The 25771-nt window shown below is 35.0% G+C and overlaps 3 protein-coding genes across 3 annotated transcripts; all 3 read left to right on the top strand.

Moving 5' to 3' along the window:
- Positions 1-323: 323 nt before the first annotated feature.
- Positions 324-728, top strand: LOC143531447 (uncharacterized). Its single transcript, XM_077026742.1, has one exon. The coding sequence runs from the start codon at positions 324-326 to the stop codon at positions 726-728; it is 405 nt and encodes a 134-aa protein (XP_076882857.1).
- A 4448-nt stretch (positions 729-5176) lies between these two features.
- Positions 5177-10057, top strand: LOC143531431 (gibberellin 2-beta-dioxygenase 8-like). Its single transcript, XM_077026731.1, has 3 exons — positions 5177-5634; positions 9410-9731; positions 9825-10057. Exons 1-3 carry the CDS (start codon positions 5177-5179, stop codon positions 10053-10055), a joined length of 1011 nt encoding a protein of 336 aa, XP_076882846.1. The 3' UTR covers positions 10056-10057.
- An 11151-nt stretch (positions 10058-21208) lies between these two features.
- Positions 21209-22194, top strand: LOC143531448 (uncharacterized). Its single transcript, XM_077026743.1, has 3 exons — positions 21209-21454; positions 21556-21686; positions 21819-22194. The coding sequence occupies exons 1-3, from the start codon at positions 21209-21211 to the stop codon at positions 22192-22194; spliced, it is 753 nt and encodes a 250-aa protein (XP_076882858.1).
- The last annotated feature ends 3577 nt before the right edge of the window (positions 22195-25771 follow it).

The raw sequence follows: 25771 nt of genomic DNA on the forward strand, positions 1-25771 counted from the left end.
TCAAAGACATAGGAGCATCCTTCACCAACCAGCAGAACTTATGTATCGATAATCATTGGCCAATTATGAAGTGGGGAATGAATATAGTGGGTAAACTACCGAAGGATCCAGGAGGAAAAGTATTCATGTTGGCCTTGACTAACTATTTTTCCAAATGGATTGAAGCGGAAGCATTCGTTCAAGTTAAAGAAAATAAAGTAATATACTTCATCAAGTGTAATATCCTGACCATATTTGGGATCCTAACGGAGATCACTTGTGATAATGGCTCACAATTCAGAGGCCAAAGGACAACTAACTTCTGTGTGGCCTAGGGGATAAAAATGATTACATCCACACCAATACATCCTCAAGCCAACGGACAAGTAGAGTCCTCAAACAAGATCATCACCAACAATCTAAAAAAGAAGCTAGGGGCAAAGAAAGGAAAGTGGGTTGAAGAAATTTCATTTGTGTTATGGGCAAATAGAACTACTCCAAAGAATGCAATTGGTCAAACTTCTTTCTCTATGGTATTTGGAACTGAAGCCGTGATCCTGGCAGAGATGGTAAGCCCCACATCAAGATCATCTGTGCAAAATCTTGAAACCAACGATCAGGATCTTGTCGATGATCTTGACACTATTAATGAACTCATGGATTTCGTCAAGTTTTGTATTGTAGCATACCAACAAAGGATAATAAAGTCATACAATAAAAATGCTAGAGTTAGAAGATTTAGTTGGTAATTTGGTATTGAGGAAAGCCTTCCAAAATACCATGGATCCTAAGGATGGCAAACTAGCACCTAAATGGGAAGGAACTTACTTGATAGATGCAGAAGCAGGTAAAGGAGCATATCAATTGTCCACTTTGGATGGGAAACTAGCACCTAAGTGGGAAAGCCTTCCAAAATACCACGGATCCTAAGGATGGCAAACTAGCACCTAAGTGGGAAGGAACTTACTTGATAGACGCGAAAGCAGGTAAAGGAGCATATCAGTTGTCCACTTTGGATGGCAGGATCCTTCCAAGATCCTGGAATGTTGTTCATCTTAAACTCTATTTCATGTAAGTTAGAATTTCATTTCTAACTTGGTATGGTGCGTATTTTGTCCTGTCTGTTTCATTTATTTATTTCATTCATTATTATCTTTTGTATCCCAATATTGACTTAAGCATCAGAGGGGTGTTTTCCAAACTAACACCACCAATGTTCAAGTGTTTTGCAGAATCGGGATCCCGACTAAGAAGTGAATGCATTCCTAGGAGTTTGGCTACCTCTCTACGTTTAAGGTTCTAATCCCTTCTAAGGTTTTCATCTTTCTAAGAATTGAGTTTAAACACTCTGCCTGGGCGCACATTATACATATGTAGTTCCAGATGGCGAGACTAGTTCATTTAACGGTGGTTTACAATTCCGTTGTTATTGCCTACATGTTGGATCCTCAGGTATTTATCTAAGGTTTTGGCATTTTCATGTCACTCACGATTGGCTTGTCCCAAGTATTTATCTAAGGTTTTGGCATTATGATATCACTCACGATTGGCTTCTCCCAAGTATTTAACAGTTAGTTGTTAACTCAAGCTTAGACATATTTTTGGGATTTTCCCCAGTATCTTTATGATCACTTAAACATAATTTTGGGATTTTTCCTAGAATTGTTATGATCACTTAAACATATTTTTGGAATTTTCCCAGGATCTTTATTTTTGATATCATTCATTCCCTATCAGCAAATCCTGCAGTCATTCCTACCTGCACCACCTTTTCACCATCAACAACCTCGATCTCAGCATCTCCACCCTTATCCTCAGTTGCCTTTCTTGTCTTATCAGGATCCAAATCGGGATCTAAGCCTAACTCAGCCCTCAACTCCGCCTCCCTGAACTTCAAGCCTTCAAGACCCCAAGATGCCTTATCAAAGTTGGGATTCTTGGCCTCTTCCACCAGCATGATCCTGGCATGGTAGATAGAGTGAGCATTAGAAAATTGAAGATTGGTCTTGAAATACTTCAGCTTCTTAGCATGAGTAGCCTTGAACGCTTCAAGATCCTTCTTTAACCGATCATATTCTTCAGATTTCTTCTTAATGTAGAGGGACTTAGCATCATTAATATTGTTGAGATCGGCCACTTTTTCTTTATGCTCCTTAAGCTTTTGGACTTTGCTACTATGAATCTTGATGATCTGCTCAAGACCCAGCAAAAGCACAAGCGGGTTAATTTTGAAATAAGAATCAAGATAAGATCACAAAAGGCTGAAATATACTATCCTTTCTAGTGATTTGACGATCATCACTAGAGGTTGTTCTAGTGATTTGACGAGTGAGATATATACTATCCTTTCTTGATGTATTGAGATGGGAACACACTATTTTCATATAGTGCTATTATTATATTTGGTTTGGAAACACTATCTTGATAAAGAGTTATAGTTATAGTTGTTGTGAGGTTGCACGATTTTGATATGGTGCTTCAGTGATACACTGTCTTGACATAATATTTGAGTTAGTTCACTATCTTGACTTAGTGAACTATTAAAGAAGTGTGTTGAAGAAGGTGTTCATTACCTTACTAGTAAAGAAGTGTAAAGCTAGTTGTTTTGTGTAACGAGTGAAGAAGGTTCTCACTACTTTTGACTAGTGAAGATTTGTAAATGCACACTAGCTATCTTTACATAGTCTGTCAAATAAGATGATCACTTCTTTTGAATAGTAAGACAATTGTACCCATGATCCTTATCGTTTAGGGAGATGATAGTGAAGAAATCTCTCGATATTAGGATCAAAAAGAGGACTAGAGTGGGTTAGTTTATATCCACTTGAACCTTTACAAATCGGTTGTGTATGCTTTTCCTTAAACTCTTTACCCATGTTTTCTTTTTTTATTATTAGCATACACAATAGTGCTCTTCCATACATAAGGTCTAAGCATCAACTAAATAAATTTAAAGAGAAATTTTTGTATCACTCGAACCAGTTTTGACTTCTTCATTCATGTCTTACTGATTCATTCAGTAGAAGATACACCAAAAGCTAATTCCTTTTATGCTATGAACATCCAAAGTCCCTTTACATAACATAATGTGCAAACCTTTTGCCATAATATAACATAGAAAGTCATACAACATGATTAAACATGAAAAGTCATAATTGTAGTATGTTAGGTAAAAAAACACTTTATCTCTATAATTTTTTGTGGTAAAATACTTATCTCCAACTATCTCTAATGGTTTACACACACAAGGTGATACATTTAATTCAAGCATAACACATATTACCCTTTCAAAATAGACTACAAATTAAATATTCAAACCCATAAAACATGCATCAATTTCTTAATATCTCCATATTGTATTTAAAAGCTCAAAATAACATTCACAAACCATCATTGACAACCATAATAAACTCAAATCTCAATGTTTTACTCAAGATTTCATAACCATCCAAAAATATCCAATCATCCCTTGACAACATTGATACGTGAAACAAAATTGGTTTAATAGTAATGTCATAAATCTATGATAATTTATGTTAATGTATCATCCCTTGACAACATTAATACGTGTAACAAAATTGTTAGATTTATGAATAATCGTGTAACTTCAAACAGAGTTGTCTGCAAACTATGAAATATATAAACTATAAACAGACTCTCACTTCCAACTGTAATAGGTAACCTCCAATAGTGTTTTACAATTGTAAAATTATAAATGTTGTATTTATTCAACGAAATTTGAAGTACACACACACACACATATATATATATAGTCACTAATTATTATACGATAATGATTCGTAAATCATTATTTTAACTAATTTAACAATTCAATGTTTGATTGGAAACTTCAATCTCATACTACCATCTCATTTCTACCCTTATGTACCCACAAACCACAAATTCACCGACGGCACCTACCCACAAGTAACCTAGAACTTTTTATGTTTTTGTTTTTATAATACTAATTAATTACTCATTTATTTTTTCCAATTGTCATATATTCTTCATGGCAAAGGTTTGCCATGAATTGCAATTTGGCAATCTACCCATATAGGTAGGGGTGGGTTTGCTTTGTGGCGTGGAACCCATAACGTCACAAAGCAAACCCACCCCTACCTATATGGGTAGATTGTCAAATTGCAATTCATGGCAAACCTTTGCCTTGAAGAATATATGACAATTGGAAAAAATAAATGAGTAATTAATTAGTATTATAAAAACAAAAACATAAAAAGTTTTAGGTTACTTGTGGGTAGGTGCCGCCGGTTAATTTGTGGGTTGTGGGTACATAAGGGTAGAAATAAGATGGCAGTACGAGATTGACCGGTACATGGATAATACCCATGAGTGTCCCTTATAAGTATTCAATAGTTTATATGTTTTTATTGAAAGTCATGGTCATACTTTCTATATCTAATAGTAAAATAAGATGTAACTGGTTAGTAAAAGTTATTGTGAATTAAATTACATTAAATATGTTTTTGTTATGTGGGTTACAACTAATGGGTCATACAAATTAAACGCATGGATTAAGGAGATTGAAGATTAGAAAATAGGATGGAAAGTTAAACCTAGAATTGAATGTGATAATGACATATCATCCTTATTATTTTTGTTTATTAATATAGTTAGAGATATAAAGGTAGATATATGCTTGATTACTATGTAGTAACTATTAATTTATTAAGCGATGTTCCATTAATTGAATTATTTAACCATTGGCCATTTCTTTAAATGCATATTTGTAAAATTAAATTGAATGAAGCCTAAAGGAGAAAAAAAAGTCTAAACCACTAAAGGTGTAGAAAAATTGAATAACGGAAAAAACTACCAAAACCTAATCAACCTGCAATTCATAATCAACGTATAAATAAAAAGAAAACATAATATCAGAGCAACTATTATTATATTAAATAATAAAATATTTAAAAAGCGATATATAAATAAATACCTTGTCTTGAATTCATCCTTGGTCGGCACCTCCCAATATAAATACATCCATCCCTCTATATGTGTCATGCTCATCATAATAACATCAGCCGCATATGACATGCATTATCTTTGTCTCCAATGTCTTCTAAACCAATTTTTAGGGAAACAGACAACAAACCAATAACGTTTTCATCGACGACGAAACAACAAGAAGCATTTCCTTAGCCCCTTTCTCATTTCTCGAACCCAAAATCTTTAAACCATGGAAGAATCATCAGACCCACCATTCATGGAGTTGTACAAGAACTTATTTCATAATCATGAACAAGGGTCCAAGAACAACGATAATTACGGTGTTTCGGATGATGTAGAAGAGTGGGAGCTACCGATGATCGATCTTGGGCGGTTGGATCAAGGAGGGTGGGAACGTGAAGATTGCAAGAGAGAGATAGCCGAGGCCTCAAGAATATGGGGCTTCTTCCAAGTGCTAAATCATGGTGTTTCGTGTGATATTTTGGAGAAGATGAGGTGTGAGCAAATAAAGGCGTTCAAGAAGACGTTTGATGAAAAGACTAGCAACCACCGTGACTTGAACTTTCCGGTGGGAAGTTACCGCTGGGGGACTCCTTCTGCAACTTGTTTGAAACAGCTTGCGTGGTCAGAAGCTTTTCATGTACCATTGGCAGATATTTCCAACATGGCTGGTAGCACTAATCTCAGGTATGTAGTATGCACCCGCACCCTAGTCATGTCATTTATTTTTTTTATAGCATCATCTGATATTTCGTTACATAAACACCTTGCATTAAGAATTTTTTTAAGAGAAAGAGAGAATTACAAGACTCTATAACCATTTATACTATCAGCATTTAGTAAATGCACACGTTTCCACCTAAAATACCCCTAATCTTGTACTTGTACGGAATTGAACCCATCACCTCACCTTTATAAGGATGACGTCATACCACTAAATTAATAGGTCAAAATTAATAGATGAGGTTAAAAAAAAGTGTTATATATTAACAATAGTATCAATAAGTATTTATACCTAGTGTATGAAATAAAATCACAATTTAGCAATAGAAAGAAATAGATAGTTAAAAAGAACAATATTATGTATAAACAAGAAGTATGTATTTATGCAATAAACGACTGTGCATATGTGTCTGTATACACGTATGTAACATTGATGAGTATATGGACTGAATAATAGTTGCGAAATAGAATTCTTTTTTTGTCTTTTAATCGGCAGTTGTGAAGTAGATAGTATTGAACTTGACAAGGAAGGAATTGTAAATCAATCTTCTTAATCCACTATATGATATTACTTTATATACATTTCTAGAATCATATATTTATCAGGGTGATGGGTGAACGGAATCTTTTTAAAATTATTATTATTGTTTATTATTTTTATTATCATCATTATTATTATTTTATTATTATTAATGGGAAATAATTAATGTGCTTGTTATGAAATATGTCCCGTTCACATGGTCGACTTATTCAGGCAACGAATCTTATAAGTTCCTAAAATGTAAGATATAGTCGGCATGATGATATTGTAAACTATATATACATATATATATATATATATATATAATAAAATTACAAAAAGTAATTAAATTTGATATGCGGCGACGTAACTCAGAAAAATACTTTAAATAACAAAAGTTAATGTTTTTTTTTCACTATTTAAGATAAAATTGGAGTCTTAACAACAGTAAGTTAACGAGCTTATAGCTAGGTATTTCGCTAATCACTACATTCTCACACATAAGTATACCGTACGTCTTACACATTTATACGGATATATATACAAAGTTGTGTATATATGTGTGGTTCATATGTATACTTGTTGAACAAGTAAATAAGTAAATAACTAATTACATGTACGACTTAAGTTTGACTATCCCAGGGTTAGCTCTACGGCCTCAGAGGCCTAAAACCAACTAAAATGTTGGGGTCTTCTTTTTTTCTTTTCTTTATGCATATAGCATCAAAGAGTATCCAAAAATTATCGAATATGAATGATATGACTGATAATTGATATGAGACAATCCTTCTTAACTTGTGGCTCATCAATGAGTTATTTTAAAAAGAACTCTACTTTCAAAAACCCATAACATATCATCGCTATTCAAGATTGAGGCCCTATAAAACCGAAGGCCTAAAGCTGTTGCCTCATTTGGTTTACCCACGAGACGGCCCTGGACTATCCTCATACTTGTATAAACACAAACTCTTAAAAATAACTTTCTGTGAGCCCACGGAAGCTAAAACATTAAACATAGATGCGTCATTTTCACTTTGATCTAAACATGAAAGATTTGGATTTGTTTTATAAATTACAATATTGTTTTTTGTAATTTACTTGTTTCTATTTGCAAGGTTTGCCTACATCTCATCCTTACCAGACTCAACTAGTAGTTTTGTCTATTTACGAGATTTACTGGGTATGGTGGTTGTTATTGTAGTTATTCCTATTTGCGTTATATATAGCGTGAGAATCAGGTAGAAATGATTTTCGATATAAAACTTAAGAAGGCAATATTGATGCATCCTATGTTAATGTTACATCAATATTATTATAAAGTGACTTTCTATAAGTTAATAAAATGATTTATATTATGATTTCAATGAGGTGCCACTTTCATGATATTGTTGCACTGTTACATCATTTTTGGATAGCTGGTTTTGCATCATCTTTAATGAAGGTTCATTTGAAAATAAGAATTTTTTTTTTCAAATTGGAAAAATATTAAGGGAGTAAATGGTATGTAGTAGGTCAGTTGTTTTTTTTTTATTATTATTATTATGTGATCCGCTATTTGAAATAACGAATCTTAAAAGTTGTTTCAGTATTGTCGATCATGTCCGGTGATATAAAAGTTTTATCTGAGTTTCACCATTTGAAATGACGGAACCAATAAAAAAAATGCATTCAAGATATATGTCATTTCAAATTGCGGCTCACACATTATTTTTATAGATTTCGCCATTAAAATGGTGGATCTAGGACATTTACTCTCTTAATTTTTTTTTTCGAATTTTGAAAAAGAAAATCTAGAAAATAATTCAAATAAGCCTAAAACATGTTTGTGCACTAATAAATTTTTATACTTTCTAATGGAAATATCTTATTATATTTGTGTGTGTGAGAGGGAGAGAGAGAGGGAGATATGATTGTTGTAGTGTGTGTTACTATCAAGAAAAAAAGCTAAGAATTCTTTTTTTGGGATGTGATGCATTTGGCATTTTAATTTATTTGGATTAGACTTTGAGCGTTAACCGCAATAGGTTACACTTGTATTATCTAAAATTGCGCAATACCTGTCTTAATCAACTCCTAACATGAAAAGCCAAAAGAACAATGTGGGATTAAATCAATGAGATAGACGTTAAGAAATACAAATATATCTATAATTAGATTATCACGTCAAAAATAATAATATATATAACGTACAAGTTAAACTTTTAAATATGTTCAGTTAGCTATATTATCACATCAAAAATAAAATTTATATATGTCCTGCGCCGCATTTTGAATCGATTGAAAAACTTCTACGTATGTTCTGTAAATTAAGTTATCACGTCAAATATATATATATATATATATAATATACACACACACACACACGTTAATAGTTATAAGTTTGTTACAAATTTTACTTTAGTTAGTTGTGTGATCTCTCTAACTGTTCATTTCGTCGTTGACTCTGGAAAAGGATCGTGCCATGTGCGCTACTTACATCCATGCTAAACCTAATTCTAATACCACTACTTTGTTATGATCATTAATTACTCAAGTTGAAATAAGAAAAGCCATAGTATAAGCCAAGTTAGGATTTCGCTCTACAACGAATCGGGATGATACATGGATTACCTCAAATCTAACGGGGTACGTATATAGGTTGTCCAACACAAAAATCTTGTATAATATATTGTTTATCTTTATTGGTTCAAGATTCATGTGGTCCATATGAACCATAACCAACAATGGCGTAGATTATTGCTTACCTGCCAGAGTAGACATTCATGTGACCATTAGACTTGTGGGTGTAATCTCTGGTGACCAATGTCATAGAAAGCATACACATTAAGGAGATGTACTAGCGTTGTAGGCGGCAAAGAACATGCATCCATCCTAGTCATAAACTTTTCATCTATGCACTTATCTCTTGTAGTACAACTACAACTACAACCACATGTAGTAATTGGTTGTACATTTTTCTGTGTATGCATAGATGCATACATTCATACATGGCCATCTATTTGTTGTCCACAGAATCTACTAACATTATGCATGTGCTATGAGCTGGAGTTCCTGACCTCAGTACACTGTTGCCTCAGTTTGGTAGGAACCATGGTCACAAATGCATTAGCCATGGTCCCTTTTATAATTGTTGATCATTAAGTTCTGTTTTCAACAGATTAAGTTCATTAAAGATAATTATACGTCGAAAATAATTCGGTTTACGTGTGTGACATTCAGAACAACAATGGAACAATTTTCTAACACCGTCTCAGACCTAGCAGAAATGTTAGCAGAGATTTTGGCTGAGGAGCTTGGACATAAGTCTAGTTTTTTCAAGGATAATTGTTTGCCTAGCACTTGTTACCTTCGCATGAACCGCTATCCGCCATGCCCGGTTTCTCCACAAGTTTTTGGATTAATGCCTCACACTGACAGTGATTTTCTCACCATACTACATCAAGATCAAATTGGAGGACTACAATTAGTTAAAGATGGGAAATGGATTGCTGTTAAACCGAATAAAGAAGCTCTAATCATCAATATTGGGGATCTTTTTCAGGTTTGGTTGGTTAAATTACTAGTAACTTTTTCGATTAAACATCTTTGAAGTGTCATAATTAAGAAAGTTCTTGTGTTCTTGAATCTGCTTCAGGCATGGAGCAATGATGTTTATAAGAGTGTCGAGCATCGAGTGGTAGCTAATCGAGAAACCGAGAGGTTTTCGACGGCTTTTTTCTTCTGTCCATCATACGATACAATGATACAAAGTTGTGTTGAGAATTCCATTTATAGGAGATTCAGCTTCAAAGAATTCAGGCAGCAGGTTCAAGATGACGTCAAAAGACTTGGTTATAAAATAGGACTACCCAGGTTTATTTTATGAAGCAAATATAGGCTTCAATTAATTTTTCAAGAAGTTATATATATAACTAGCTTTGAATATATCCCCTTATTTTTTAAAAATATCCCCCTTTTCATTTTGAAGTGCATTTTTCAGTACCCGAGTTAGTCACCATTTTACTTCAAGCCCAAAATCATAGCTTGTTTAATAGTAATCTGAAAACAAGAGCATCTGCAACTGCAAGGTGTTTATGTAGTTCCATCATATCAAATGAATATGCTTGTATATTGTTTCTATATAAGATGAAGTATCTTAGTGTATGCATTGACTAAGTTGGCCTTGTTACTTTTTGAGGAAGTGATTAATACAAAGGAAGAACTATGTATGAAAGATATTACTATACATCAAATAACCATGGCATCTCTCTCTCTCTCTCTCAACGACATATTTGTTACCCGGGTATCCATAAGACCAATTGGTTCGGTCAAACCAAATTCAAAACTTATTAATGAACCGTTAACATAATGCAATAAACTTTATTGATTTTACATTTCAGGCATAATCTTGAAATCATTCAAAACATGGTTCTCATTCACAATGTAAAAGTGATTACATGCAAGTATTTATAGGCAACTAAACATATACACTAGCTAACTAAAAACATATGTGCTAACTATATCAACACTTATACGGTAAGCAAACATATACCGGAAGTAACATATACATTACATCGCAACAAATCTAGATTAAAAGAAAACTCTAAACATACAAAAACGTTATTATCCGGGTGTCATCTCCACATCAAGATTCGTTGTATTAGATTCACCAACTTTGGGATAGCTTGTTGTCTTTGGATTTGTAACATAAGAAAACTGAGCCGACATGGGCTGCGATTCACCTCTTGCAAACAGGCTTCTCGACTAACCACCATCCACTATTATATAGCAGATGCCCTAGTTGGAGACAGAGGCTGTACCTTAACCTCAGGAGGGTAAAACGCCTTGAACCTCACCCTTAAACCATCATACACTAACCGAGCACCATTTACCTGAATCACTTTATAAAAAGAACAGATATACATATAAAGTGGAAACACTTGATGCTGGTTCATATTGACAATAATATCTCCCAGCTATGAGCCACCTTTAGAGGGGAAGAGGCACTAGTGTGGGACTCTGGGTAAAGTTTATGGGTAGTTTACCACATGACAAACTCATCTCTAACTATTTGGGTAGTTTGCCAAATTACAATTTATGATAAAGGTTTACCCCTTGTGTTTATATGACCTTGGAGATTTTTGAAGAAATTAAAACATCCATTAATACTCAATTTATTATATATAAATACCAATAACTTTTCACCATTTTTATTCACTCAAACATTTCATCATTTTATCACTCAACTTTCACCATTTCTATTCACTCAAACCCCCATTGAAATATTTCTCAAACGATGATCTCGGGATATTCATCTAGAGGGCGAAGACATATACTTGGCCACACGATCATCTAGAGGACGAGGTGCAATCGCTATAACCCGCAAACAAAAAATTGCGGAAAAATATAATTGGCAAAAGGATCATCTAGTTTAGATGTTCGTGTTTTTTTTTTTTTTTTTTGGTTTTGATCGTCATATTTTATTTTTTCGGTTTTCAATTATGTAATACTTTTAATTTTTATGAAATTTTAATTTTAATTACATTTAATTGTTTTATTTATTTTTAAATTTTAACAAAAAATAAAAAAAATTATGGTACTTGTGGGTAGGTGTTTTCAGTTATTTTGAGGTTTGTGGGTACTTAAGGATAGTAATAAAATAATGGTGTATGATTGGTCGGTGCATGGATAATACCAATGAATGCCCCTTCCTCTCAACATCGAAACGGGAACACCAACATGTGAGTGAACTCAATAAATAAAGCTAAATCCCACTCATTATAACATAAATAAACCGATAGTTAATTACACTCCGACATCTTAGACACTGAAAAAAGAGTAAAAATATCGAGTTTATCTTTTTAACCTTTATTTTTTTTTTATTCTTGCCCAAAACAATAGTCTATTGAGTTGTAGGTGGAGTAAGAATCTGGTTGGTCTCTTGTTGTAAGAAAACCATTAATAGTTAACTTTTAATTAATTGGGTGAGTGGTTAAAACAAGTAAGGTTGTCTTTGTACAGGCATCCATTTTGCTGTTTGGACATTCTTCCCTAACTATATGACTCGTATAGCTCATACTAGTTGTATAGGTGTCAGCTCTTTGTCAGTATTCGACTATCCGTTGACCTGTTAATACGAGAAGACCTGTACGAGTTGTATGATTTATACGAGACAATTTGAATTTTCATATACAAGTGGAAGCATACGAGTTGTATGGCATATATGAGATGGCAGCTTTTTGTCAGATCCCTTTAACCATGTTTTCCAAGAATGATGAGTATATCCCATACGAGTTGTATGGACTATACGAGATGAATTTTAATTTTTTTCTACCGACACTAGTAGCATTTATTTGTAATAGATAAAGTTGATTTTTTTCAAACGCAAATACAAGTACAATTGGCTATACGACTTAAATTATTAAAAACTAGAAATTCTTACTATAAAAAACACTTATGCTACAACCCTTTTTAAAATATATATATATATATATATATATATATATCATATTTTTCTTATGACTAACTAAGAAAGCAATTATTTATCATCTCATTAAACGTCTGGAATACCCTATAACATTCTAAGTTCGTCCCATTATTTATTTTTTAATTATTTCTTATGAAAAATACAATACCAATTATAAAAATAAACTTTTAGATTTTTAGTCTGTTTCTCATTTTATTTTAATAAATTTACGATGTGCTAGAAAATACAAATACTAATATAAATAAGCATAATTAAAGATAATTCCAGTAGCTGCTGTTAATTCTTCTCACACCACGTACAAGCTAATCTCATGGACCCTGTGAATACCAATGTATGATGCTAAACATGCAATGTCTTCCGCAGTGTATATTCTTCTTGGCAAAGCTATAAAATAACCATAGTGCTAGATCCTCAAAGTAAAGTACCACATATTGTTGGTGTTTTGATACCCAAAGTTTGGCATTATTAAAATTCATATAAAATCTTCGAAGTTTTAAATTTGTAGGAAGTCCACATAATTCATGGCTTTGGCAGTGTATATCCTTCTTGGCAAAGCTATAAAATAACCATAGTGGTAGTTCCTCAAAGTAAAGTACCATGGTCAATCAGCGTACAGGTCTTTGTCATACTAACTATGTGATCTATTCTTCATCGCCTTGGATTTCGCATCTTATACACCACGATTTTGGATAAATATCTTCTGAGTAGTTAAATCAATCGTTAGGTGATACCATAGGGTATAATTAAGAAAGAAAATAAGTTAAGAAGGAGAACAAATGAAAGTGGGTGAAATTTAGTGAAAACAATAGCTAATAGATGTAATTTATAGTGAAGAAATTAGGGGTGGTGTCAGCAAGGTGTTCAGCTATACTAACAACATGACCCACCATCTAGACACACAAACACCACCTATACAAATCGTATAAGATTCTAGGACTCGTATAGATGGTTTATGAAGAAATATAGTTGTTAGAAATAAGGCCTATAAATACATACTTCCTATTAATTTAACATCTTCACATCAATCTTATGATTGATGTAATGGTCTATAAACCAAATTTAACAAATTATGATGTAATAGTTTGTAACCTAATTTTCAATTTAGTTGTCATTGTATCTTTTTTATGTTTAAACTTTATATTTGACATAAACTTCCCAATCAAATTAAAATACAACATACCGAAAAAAGTTGATACAACATTATTAAAATACAACATAGATAACATACATCATCCAAAGTCTACATAATCTGTTTAGTTTCTGTTTGCTAATCTGTAAACATTTTTATGCGCAGCCGATACAAGTCTACCCAACCTCTTACCATTTCATGTCTGAAATATTTCCAGTGTTAACTGTCACACCCCAATTCAGGGCCTAGCAGTGTGACCATCAGTTGGTACCTGTTTTGTAAATATATCAGAGTAGCGGGTTTATTTTAGCAGAAGTCTTTAAATATTAAAATATTAATTTACATTATCGAAATTACTCTGGAATTTAAACAACCGAGTTTCAGTTTACAAAACCGTGATATTAATAATACAAGGATTTGTAATATTCAAAAACGAGCCATCTCAGGCGATCTTCTATGACTCCAATCCTTGTACATCATCTATTATCATCTAGTTACCTGCAAGGGTGGGAAAAACACGTCAGCTATAAGCTGGTGAAACGTTGACTCGATAAAACATTTATAATAGTCGTTAAATACAAACATATGTTTCTGTTTCACAAACTCAGCAGGAATGCCTGTCCATTCCCGGGATTTGTACCACTGCCCTACACACACAATTCAAAGGTTCCCCGAGTATATAGCCCCTGTTCGGAGACAACCTTCCCCTAGGCTACATAACCCTGTTAGAGAACCGGTTATGACTGACTTGGTTTTGTATACCAATTATCAGTTATGTTTGGATCCAGACACATGTGTATTTGGTTTGAGTTGCTTTTTATTATCTATTTTGTATTATAACGATTTTAGAGATTATATCTCATGCAAACATTTATCAGACTCTTTGTAATAAACAACCTATCTATTACAAGAGTAAAATCAGTTCAGACAGTAAAAGGTTAACGTGTTCACCTCGTATATCAGTGGATAATATCAAACTCCTCTTCTTAGTATGCTTAACAACCTATATTCATAATAGGCATGCATAAGTATCTAGTTGATACTATTCAGCAGACTTTAAGTCTGTTTCAGTTCAGCAGACTCAAGGTCTGATCAGCAGACTTAATGTCTGATTCAGTTCAACAGACTCGAGGTCTGATCAGCAGACTTAATGTTTGACCTAACCTTAGTATAGTTATAGTCGTTTTATGAAAATACTTTGAATTTACATATGACGTTTGGAATAGCACGCTTTGCCATAATAAAGGATATCATATTAGCAAACTTCTCCAGGTAAGCAAACGGGTCCCGGTTGATTGGGATTTGTATGAATTGCTTTCCTTAGGCAAGAAGAGTCTACTAATGATACCCCCCTTCCAGTTACTACATGCCCGTCAAAATAATAGTTTTGATAACATTACTTCACGTGGAAGCAACATCTTTGCTTTATAAAACATTACTTGGAAAATAATTATAGTTTAACGACTATACCCCCTTAACTAACCTATATCTTATATATTTAAAGTAACTAGTAAAGTAACTTAACCTTAATCCTACCTTAATCGGCTTGATGAAACTTAAGAGCTAAGAAATCAGCAGCAGTTCGGCTTGTTCTTCGTTTATACGATCGACAGCTCGTTAAACAGCGTAACGACACCTCGTCTCTTCGCAAAAACAGCCCACGGCACCTCGGAACTCTCTTGCACGTTTACCAAGGTTAACTATGTGAAAACTAAGGTGAAAATGGGATGAAATGGCTTGAACTCGTAGCTGCCCTTTTATAGGTGAGTTTTATAGACCATCGCGTAGCGCGATGGCCTTTTCCCCAAGGTCGTCGCGTAGCGCGACGCCGCAATTAATCAGAAGCTGCCACGTGTTGACACGTGGTTGGCCACATGTCCCGGGTTACTTAACCTGGTCATCGCGTAGCGCGATGAGACCAGTGAGTTTCTTCGTCGCGTAGCGCGACGCCTACCTTTTTCTTGAAATGTGTGATTATCTGTCGCGTAGCGCGATGAAGTTAGTTAGAGGACCATCGCGTAGCGTGATGGGTCTAAAAACCCAAAATTTTCATTTTTCAGTCCTTTAAACTTTCAGAATTTACACTTTTAGTCCTTTAACTTATAATTTTGACGTTTTTAGCCCAAAACTAGATGGGGTATTTTCACGGTATTACAATAACTAAAAGTCGGCATCAGGTATATCCCTTCAAACTTAACAACCACAAAATGACAATTGTCGACATGCATAATGGCAATGGCAGCATGATCTAGGATTTCTTGAGGATGATATAACAATGGGAAAATTGTAGAATTGTTACGTTCATCTACTAACAATGCGTGGACAATCACCCCATAGTTATTAGCGATCATAAAAGCTATGGACGGCATATCCATACGGCGTTCTCTTGAAGCCATCCCATAGCTTGACCGATGCAGGGTATTAAATACTTTATTACAACGAATATCACCGAATACATGAATCTACACATTCCAATTACTCTTCATCTCCTATATAAGTTCATTTCGTATATGGATCCAGTCATTTTCAGGACAACCTAGAGCAACATCCATAGACCAAAACCCACAATTTCCGTCAGGAGCAACATCTTGTATATGTGAAACAAAAGACTGAAGAATGCAGTGAACTTGTTCTAAATACTTGTGATGGTAACATCTCACCTAAGAAACCAGATTATAACTATGTCTCTTATTGTCTTGGCTACCCATATAAGAACCGTGTCTCGCATTGTCCTCGCTGCCCATATAAGAATTGTATCTAGCATTGTTTTCAACACCAACAAAGGATCTGTGTCTGGAAGGTTCTGCTTGGGTGGGCATGTTTTCATCAACGCTTAACGATGAAGAATTACTACGTTTGAGGGGGGGGATCACGTTTGTTATTCTCCTTAGACTTTATTGTTGTGCAAATTCTTCAACCAACTTTTATGGCGGTTGGCTAGCCCACCATGATTCGATCGATAATACCCACAAGTTTATCAAGTGCAGAGTTCCGGGTAACCATGTGTTTTTTTAGAAGAGAGTGTGCGCTCTCAACTCGGTTCATTGTGGTATTACCAAAATTTAGATTTTAGTCTATCCACATAGACACAAACTTTTCTTTATACTTATCGAGCCATTGGGTGTGAACATAATCAAGTACTCCTGAAAAACAATAATCAATAAATATGACAATTAATAAACAACTATTGAATCAAGTTAGAAGAAACACTCACTATGAGAACTAGATAAACAACTATTGCTAGACTTAACCAACCAGTTCCATCGACCAAGAAACTGTTCATTCTTTAGTGCTAGTGAAGCTTTCCCTGCAATGCTTTTTTACATTCTCATTGATGTGTCATCTACATAATAATTTGGTAGCATTCGGGAAGACATTTTCGCAGGCATTCATCACGGCAAGATCACAATTTGTTAATATCACATGTGACATCATGCAGTTTTCTAACGTCGTCTTCAGCATGGTTAGCACCCACATGAAATTATCCTCCTTTTCATTGGATATGGTTGCTATTGCTATATTAAACGTCTTGCCAGTTGAATTTACACAAACGAGCATCTTGTATACGTTTGTATTATACGTTGTGTCTATCACCAACACGTGCGGAAACGCACGATACATCATATACGGCGTTGGATGAACGAAGAACAAGTCCTCCAGGGCATTTTTGGATGGATTTGTGTGATGCTTGTGTATATAAGTCGTGTCTTGCAACAAATTGAAAAGAACCTCCATCAGGCTTCTTTCCTAGGCAACCCTCTTTACGGATCTTTTGCCCTTCATTGTACACGGTTTTGATGCAGGTCACATTTCTTTCATCCTAAGAATTTAAGTTACATAGAATATCACGTGGTGGTGCTCGATTTCGATACAAATCATGTACTATAACCTTTTGAATAGGAGTAAGTCTACCTACGTACAAGTTCATGGTTGTGAGTATCATCAACCACCCGCAACCTCTAACTGATGGTTGGGTAAAAGTTGTGTATATTATTGCACCGGTTCAAAAGCTAGTATACTCATAAAGCCAAAAAAAAATGAAAAAGAATTCTTATATGGCAAAACAAAAAGCCACATGGACCAATAAGAAAAACTAAGGCAAAACCTCATGGATTTTAAATCTATATCTAGTATAATTAGTATCTGCTTCTACTACACTATTAAAGAAAAATAACTATTTCCTTAAATAATATATGCATTTTTATAATTTCTTGCTAATAAAATAATTCAAAATTATATTAAACTACATTCAACTTAATTACATTCAACATATTCAAATCTACTATATTATTAATATAATATGTACTCCTTAATGAGTTTGGGTTTTTCTTTTCAAAGTTTCATTGTAGTTATTTTTTATTTTTGTTTCATTTTGGTTTTCGGGTTTTGGTTTTTTGTTTTTGTTCGGTTTTAGTTTTTATAAATTTGTTTTGTTTCAGTTTCTTTTCGGTTCATTTTTTTTTGTTTCGTTTTAGGTGGGTTTAATTTTATTCAGATTTTCATTTTTGTTTTTACAGTTTTTGCTTTTGGTTTGGTTTCAGATTTATCAGTTTTAATTTTTCAGTTTCATTTCGGTTTTTGTTTTAGTTTATTGGTATTTGGTTTTATTTAGGTTTTCGGTTTTGGTTTTGGTTTTGTTTTAGTTTTTTTTCAATTTAGTTTTGTTTCAATTTGTATTTAGTTTGTTTGGTGTTTGGTTTAGTGCCTACTAAAAATGAAAGAATATGAAGGGTTTACTTATTAAGTGAAAGATTTACATGAGTTTCAACTTTCAAGTGGGTTGAAGTCATTGAAGCTTTATGTTTTTCTTTTATCTTCATAACTAGTAATAATGAATTCGCATTTGGTAGAAAAAATTTCAAAATCTAAGAACGTTGTATTTGTTACCCTTCATTTTTCTTCTTAGTACTTAAGTGTGTTATTCCAATTTTCATTTATAAAAATGGGTCATTTTAGAAATGTTTTGATTTGCTTTGGTTCGGGCCTAAATGGGTCAATTTAAAAGGGTACCAGTTACTTAGTTTTGGTCAACGAGTCAGTATAAAAAGGTGTCAATTTCGTTTGGGTTTCAATGAGTATTTTTATAATCGTATCGATTTGGTTCGGGTCATAACGGATCAATTTTAGAATATATCGATTTAATTCAGGTTAAATGGGTCATTCTCAAAGAAATAAAGATTGGATAATGGTCAAAACATGTCATTTTAAAAAGGTTTTGATTTGGTTCTGGTTCTTAAATGCATTTTGGGCGTGCTTCAGTTTATGAGGGTGTAAGACTTTTCACATGAAATGTAAAAACAGTTTTCGTAGTCAGTTAGTCATTATGTTTGTTAGATTGGTGTATGAATGTTTATGTAATCATCTGTGTTCCTGGTCTAGGAAGAAAAGAAGCCGAATCATTCTTGAATGCTTATCAGGAATCTTTCCTAGATGTTTATTTTCTGATTTGCTTGCTTTCCAGACTAATGTAGTGAAGTTTGTTTTCTGTTAATATAACTTTTTAAAGTTATATATGAAGTTTATGTTTTAAAGTTTTAAATTTTCTTCGTAAACATTCTTCTATGTAAAATCATTCTTTGTAAGTTTATATATTTTAATACTTTGTTTGCGTATAAATATGAATTGCAATTAAAAATCATGTTGTTGTCTCAAAAAATATATTAAAAAGTAACTTGTCGTTTGAAATTATCTATGTGTTTATTTGACAATTTCTATATTTCTACTTGTGTCGTACACATGGGCGCAACTATGAAGGGACCAGGGGTGGCCCCGGTCACAGCCGTTTTCTCCGTTAGTAGGGTAAATTTCGCGAATTTTACCAAAACTTTTTATAGGTATTAAGTGCGTTCACCCCAAATGTATTTTTCCAAAAGGCTACCAGTCGCCACCGTTTTTTTAAATATAAAACCTTATCGTCTGATTTTTCTTATAAAATCTCATGGTTTTTATAAACATAAGTTATAAAAAATGTAAAAAACTTTGTTTATAATAAAACTTAAATTTGAGGGGGATTTTTGTAAATTGTTAAAATAAAAAACATAACAAAACTTAAAAAAGAAAAAGAAAAAAAACACCGTTCATTGCCCTACCTCAGCTACATACGTTCTGCCTTCTACGGCTCTACCTTCTGCTGTTCATTGTCGTCGTCCACCGAACCATCGCCGCTCGTCCACCACAAGGTAATTCATTTGCTCAATCTTTTTTTTGTTAAACATAGTTCTATGTTCAATGAGTATAAAATTAGGGTTTGTAATTGTGAATTGAGGATTTGAAGAAATTAGTCAACTAATCTTGTAATTGGTATTGTATGGTGAAATTTTACTTTAACTTACCATATTAAATCTTCTTAGGGGGTGTTTGGGATTCCTTATTTTACATCCTTATAACTTTTCATTAAGTTAATAAGTTACAACATTGTAACTTATGGAATTTTTCATCTCACATAATAAACAATCCCAAACACCTTATTACTTTTTAAAAAGTTTATAAGTTATAAGTTTGGTGAAAATAAGCAATCCCAAACACCCCCTTAATTAGGTAAATCATGAAAAAGCAAGATACAATTTATTATTTTTCAAAAAAAAAAGTATGATGAACAAACGAGTAAATTCTACAATTTTGTGGGAGCATTCAATCCCAAACACCCCCTTAATTAGGTAAATGATGAACTAATGAAGTGGATCCTAACCAATTAGAAAGAGACTCGGCTAAACGAAAACCAATGTGGGAGCATTCGGTAAATTTAAGGGGCTTATCTTTCTTTAGGACCTTATCAAATACAAATTACAAAGTATAAAAATAATGGTCCAAAGGGACATACTCGTAGGTTCCAAATATATGCTTGGTTCAAAATGTTCCCGAATTGGCTAGAGTATTCTCCAACAACACACCGTGCTTATTGTTTTTTGAGTTATCTATTTAGTGATAAACCAAGTGTGAGCCATGGTTAATATTCATTTACGGTTAAAGGATTTGACACATGGAATAAAGTTAATGGGAAAAATGTGCATTCTTTAGCCACCATAAAACTTCACAACATAGAAATTCTTTGGTATTCGCCGATAACTTGTTGAACCAAGAAGCACACATTGACACCCGGATTTTGGAGCAAACTCAAGAGGAAATAGTGAAGAAGCGTTTACGATTAACAGCTACTGTTGATGTAGTTCGTTGGTTGACATTTCAAGCTTTTATTTTAAGAGGACATGATGAATTTTCTAAATCTAAAAATCGAGGAAACTTGATTGAATTACTAAAACTTTTAGCTTCTTATAATGATGAAGTTTCAAAGGTTATATTAGAGAATGATCCTTATCATGCAAAGTATACTTCGAGTGATATTCAAAAAGAAATTCTTAGCATCATTGCAAATAAAGTTCGAAAGTATATTTGTAGTGAAGTGGGGGATTCATTATTTTGTGTAATGGTTGATGAGTCACGAGATAAGTCGAAAAAGGATCAAGTAGCCATAGTTTTGAGATTTGTTGATGCAAAAGGGATGATACAAGAAAAGTTATTGGATTTGGTTCATGTTACGGATACTTTATCAGCAACATTGAAAACTAGTTTGTGGAAACAACTTTCGCATTATCAATTAGATGTTAAAAAAATCCGTGGTCAAGGTTATGATGGTGCTAGCAATATGAGAGGTGAATGGAACGGATTACAAGTACTTGTTCGTTATGAGTGTCCTTATGCATATTACGTTCACTGCTTTGCTCACATGTTAACTACTTGTTTATTTAACTCTTTCTTCTTTGGTTTGACTAGATACTCTTATGCTTATTACGTTTTTGTTTTGCATCAAGGGAAGTTATTCCAATACACAAGTTCTTTAATAAACTAGTCTTCACAATTAAGGTGGTTTGTGCTTCTAGTAAGCGTCATGATGAGTTACTAAGGCAAAGGCAGAAGAGATTAAAACGTTATTGGAAATGGGTGAAATCAAATCGGGATCAGGACTGAACCAAGTTGGGACATTAAGAAGAGCTGGTGATACACGTTGGGGTTCTCATTTTTAACTCTATTTGTAGTTTGATTGACATGCTTGGTGCCACTCGAGCTGTTCTCCAAGGAATAGTTGAAGACTTATCTCATACTACATTTTTTCAGCGTGGAGATGCCGATACAACATGCGATTACTTGGAATCATTTGAGTTTGTGTTTATTCTTCACTTGATGAAGGAAGTATTGGGAAAAACTGAAACACTTTCTCAAGCATTACAAAAGAAATCCCAAGATATTCCTAATGCCATGGAATTAGTTTCTTCAAGAAAGGCTAATCTAAATGAATTTAGAAACAACGGATGGGAGTTTTTTCTTTCAAAAGTTACTTTTTTGTGTCAAGTATCTCATACAAATGCCAGATATGAAAGGTTCGTATACTTCTACTCGATATCAGCCTCGTAAAGCAGATCTTCATGTTACATTTAAAAATTATTACCGAGTAGATCTCTTTACATCCACACTGGGCAAACAACTAGAAGAGTTGAATAGTAGATTCGATGAGAACGCGATGGAGTTGTTAACTCTTAGTTCTAGTTTAGTTTCAAAAGAGATTGATGTTGATAAGATTTTGTCTTCTTGTTTAGAAGTATTATCCTGAAGATTTCACGGAGTAGGAAATTACTCTTTTACAATATCAATTGCAGAATTTTAATTTTGAAATGCCAAAGAATACCAATCTAAGTGGTGTTTCAAGTATTTCTGATTTATGCAAAAGTCTTATGGAAACTCAGAAGTGTGAGACGTACTATTTGGTTGACAGAGTGGTTCGGCTAATCTTAACACTTCCAGTTTCTACTACAACAACAGAGAGGGGGTTTTCAGCAATGAAAATATTCAAGAATCGCATTCACAATAAGATGTCAGACGAGTATCTTGCGAATAGCTTGGTGGTATACATATAAAAGGAAATTGCTGAAACATTTGATTCGGAATCCATAATTGAGGAATTCAAAAATCTTAAAGGTCGTCGACCTGTTTTGTAATCTAAGGTACTCACCCCTCCTCTCGGCTCTCTTATTATTATGAATATTTTAGGTCTAGTTTTTTTTAATTGTAAGAACAATCGTTTTTGAATGAATGAAAAAAAATTATATATATATATATATGTGTGTGTGTGTGTGTGTGATGTTGTTTGATCCGACCCGAATCGAACCACCAGCATGGCCCGAACCACCAACACGAACCGAATCGTAGACCCGAAAATTTTTGGGTTCGTAACATCGGTCACCGCCATGGCGAAGCCCAAGCTTCGCCACTGGTCGTACACGGGTCAATATATTATAACTTTCCTGTGCTCACCAGTCACCACCAAAATCAATTGCCACGAGCTTTCCCTTTTATTTCATGGGCTGATGCTTTCCTAATTGTTAATTCGTTTTGGGCTCTTTCCAATTGATTCCCTACATGGCTATTGGCTACATTACATAAATTTAAATAAGTTCGCCCAAACTAAATCTGATAGCCTAATTATCAAACGGAATGCGAGTTCTGTACTTCTCTAGCCTTACAAAAAGGAAAACATTTAATTAATTCATCTAAATATTAATAAAACCAAAACAGCTTTGCAATAAGTTGCCTTTATTGTTTGCCTTGGTACTTTGGTTTGGAAAAGGAAAAGATGGTTGTGTATGATACATTGTTTATGTTGCATGGTGTAATTTTTGGTGTTTGGAATGGAGTAGGCACCAGTGGGTGGAGGAAATGCTCGAGCTCAGGAAGCTTCTCCAAACATGTGAAAATGCATTTTTGGGGGTTGGAAACAAGATGACAAACCTTCCTAGATATTAGACGATTCAGGTGAATTTTTTGTTTCCAACCTTAAAGAAATGTTAAACGAGTTAACTTGTCACCCACTCCCCCCCCCCCTCCCCCCCTAGTTATAAGTTTGTTTGGAATTTGAAGAAACACTAACCGGACCCCGGGCAGATTACTGGTAACCTGGGGGTTAGATAGCTGTTTCCCACGAGGGGTTAGACCCAGAAAAGATGGTTCTTCTGATGACCTGCAAAACAGACACCGTGAGCTCGTCACTGAGAAGGGGGGGTTCCTCCTTGTGACCACCCTCCGGCGTGAGAATCAGACTAGATTGCTCTTTAAATATAAATGTATTTTAAGAGATTGCTAGAGCAGATATCAGGTATAATATGATGATAATATGTTAAGATCAGATGATCATACCATTTGTGGTATTTATAGCCGGAGGTAGGTTTCCAAGGAGGTGTGGCCTGCTGAATAGTATTCCTGTTCAACCAACAGTGGCCTACGCACGTGCCCTGCTGGTAGTTGGTGAGTAGGCAGCGGCTGATAGTGACCAGGCCTGCTGTGTACTATTCCTTTTTCACCAACTACAGGCTAGGCACGTGGTATGTCAGGAGTTGGTGAGTAGGTAGCGGCTAATAGTGACATACAGTACAAGAGCATGCTGCTCGCCATACTGTTGTCAATGAGCTGTCGTATCTTTGGACAGATCTTTTGCCCATACCTCGTCAGGTACAGTAAAAGATCCTCAGTATCGTACGGACTAGCTCATTTGGGCGGGAGTATTCCCCCTCCCGCCTTTGTGCGGGAATGTTCCCGGCTTGCTCATTCCTTCTTCAGGTGACTGCTGAATTATTATGAGAGTTAAGCCTTGTGCGTGTAGCCATGCTGCGCGGGTGGCCTTCCCTGATGGCCGGTATCCGTAACTGCGGGAACAGGCGGAGTACCTGAAAACCATTGGTAGGCGTTTCCTGCGGGGACAGCTTGCGTACCGCACGTGAGGACGTCACGTCTCTGAGCGTGGTGGGTCCTGCTGATCCAGTTGGTTTCTGCGCAGACGTTCCTTTAGTTTAGTCTTGCGGGTTCAACCGCGCAGACGTCCGTTAAGGAGTCTTGCGGGTTGAACTGCGCAGACGTCTCTTTTCAAGGTGAGTCTGTGGGTCCAACTGGGCTCTGCTGGGACCTACCTCTTCAAGTCCCCCCAGTCCAATGTTCTTCTCATGAATGTTTAATAAAGTGAGGTGAACTTTTGGACTTAAGCAAAGGGTTTTTGAAAAGGGTTTAGTTTTAAGGTTTTCCATGGGGATTCTTCCCACGGAAGTCCTAATGTCACGCAGAATTTCCCATTGTTCTGCTTGATCTTTGGGTATGATGCGGGTAGGTCTGTAACCTCCTCGCAAGTCAGGAGCGTTGAGTACCTCTTGTGTAGATTCTCCATGAGGTTTTGGTAGTTTTTAACAAAGTGATCAATTATGTTAAAACCACCAATTCCATCTTGAAGTTTCAAACAATCTAGTTCTCGACGTTCCCGCTATGCGGGGATGTTATTCCCGTTTGCGCAAGCATGGCCCAGAAGATCCATCTTGGTTTCATTTCCCTGCGGAGTGCTAGGTATGTGAAGGGTTTCGCCTTGACACTGTACCCGCAACCGTCTTATAGTTACTTTACTCCCACGGATGGCGCCAATGAAGAAACACTAACCGGACCCCGGGCAGATTACTTGTAACCTGGGGGTTAGATAGCTGTTTCCCACGAGGGGTTAGACCCAGAAAAGATGGTTCTTCTGATGACCTGCAAAACAGACACCGTGAGCTCGTCACTGAGAAGGGGGGGGGTTCCTCCTTGTGACCACCCTCCGGCGTGAGAATCAGACTAGATTGCTCTTTAAATATAAATGTATATTAAGAGATTGCTAGAGCAGATATCAGGTATAATATGATGATAATATGTTAAGATCAGATGATCATACCATTTGTGGTATTTATAGCCGGAGGTAGGTTTCCAAGGAGGTGTGGCCTGCTGAATATTATTCCTGTTCAACCAACAGTGGCCTACGCACGTGCCCTGCTGGTAGTTGGTGAGTAGGCAGCGGCTGATAGTGACCAGGCCTGCTGTGTACTATTCCTTTTTCACCAACTACAGGCTAGGCACGTGGTATGTCAGGAGTTGGTGAGTAGGTAGCGGCTAATAGTGACATACAGTACAAGAGCATGCTGCTCGC

The sequence above is a fragment of the Bidens hawaiensis genome, unplaced genomic scaffold (assembly GCF_021521415.1).
Source record: "Bidens hawaiensis isolate Kalapana, Puna unplaced genomic scaffold, B.hawaiensis_p1.1 tig00009161_1, whole genome shotgun sequence".
Taxonomy (NCBI): Eukaryota; Viridiplantae; Streptophyta; class Magnoliopsida; order Asterales; family Asteraceae; genus Bidens; species Bidens hawaiensis.

Coding starts and splice junctions, on each gene's coding strand:
- LOC143531447 (XM_077026742.1), top strand. CDS start 324: ATGATTACATCCACACCAATACATCCTCAAGCCAACGGACAAGTAGAG.
- LOC143531431 (XM_077026731.1), top strand. CDS start 5,177: ATGGAAGAATCATCAGACCCACCATTCATGGAGTTGTACAAGAACTTA. Junction 5,635..9,409: donor GCTGGTAGCACTAATCTCAG/GTATGTAGTATG, acceptor TGTGACATTCAG/AACAACAATGGAACAATTTT. Junction 9,732..9,824: donor ATATTGGGGATCTTTTTCAG/GTTTGGTTGGTT, acceptor AATCTGCTTCAG/GCATGGAGCAATGATGTTTA.
- LOC143531448 (XM_077026743.1), top strand. CDS start 21,209: ATGGTTGATGAGTCACGAGATAAGTCGAAAAAGGATCAAGTAGCCATA. Junction 21,455..21,555: donor GTGAATGGAACGGATTACAA/GTACTTGTTCGT, acceptor TGGTTTGACTAG/ATACTCTTATGCTTATTACG. Junction 21,687..21,818: donor CGTCATGATGAGTTACTAAG/GCAAAGGCAGAA, acceptor CTCTATTTGTAG/TTTGATTGACATGCTTGGTG.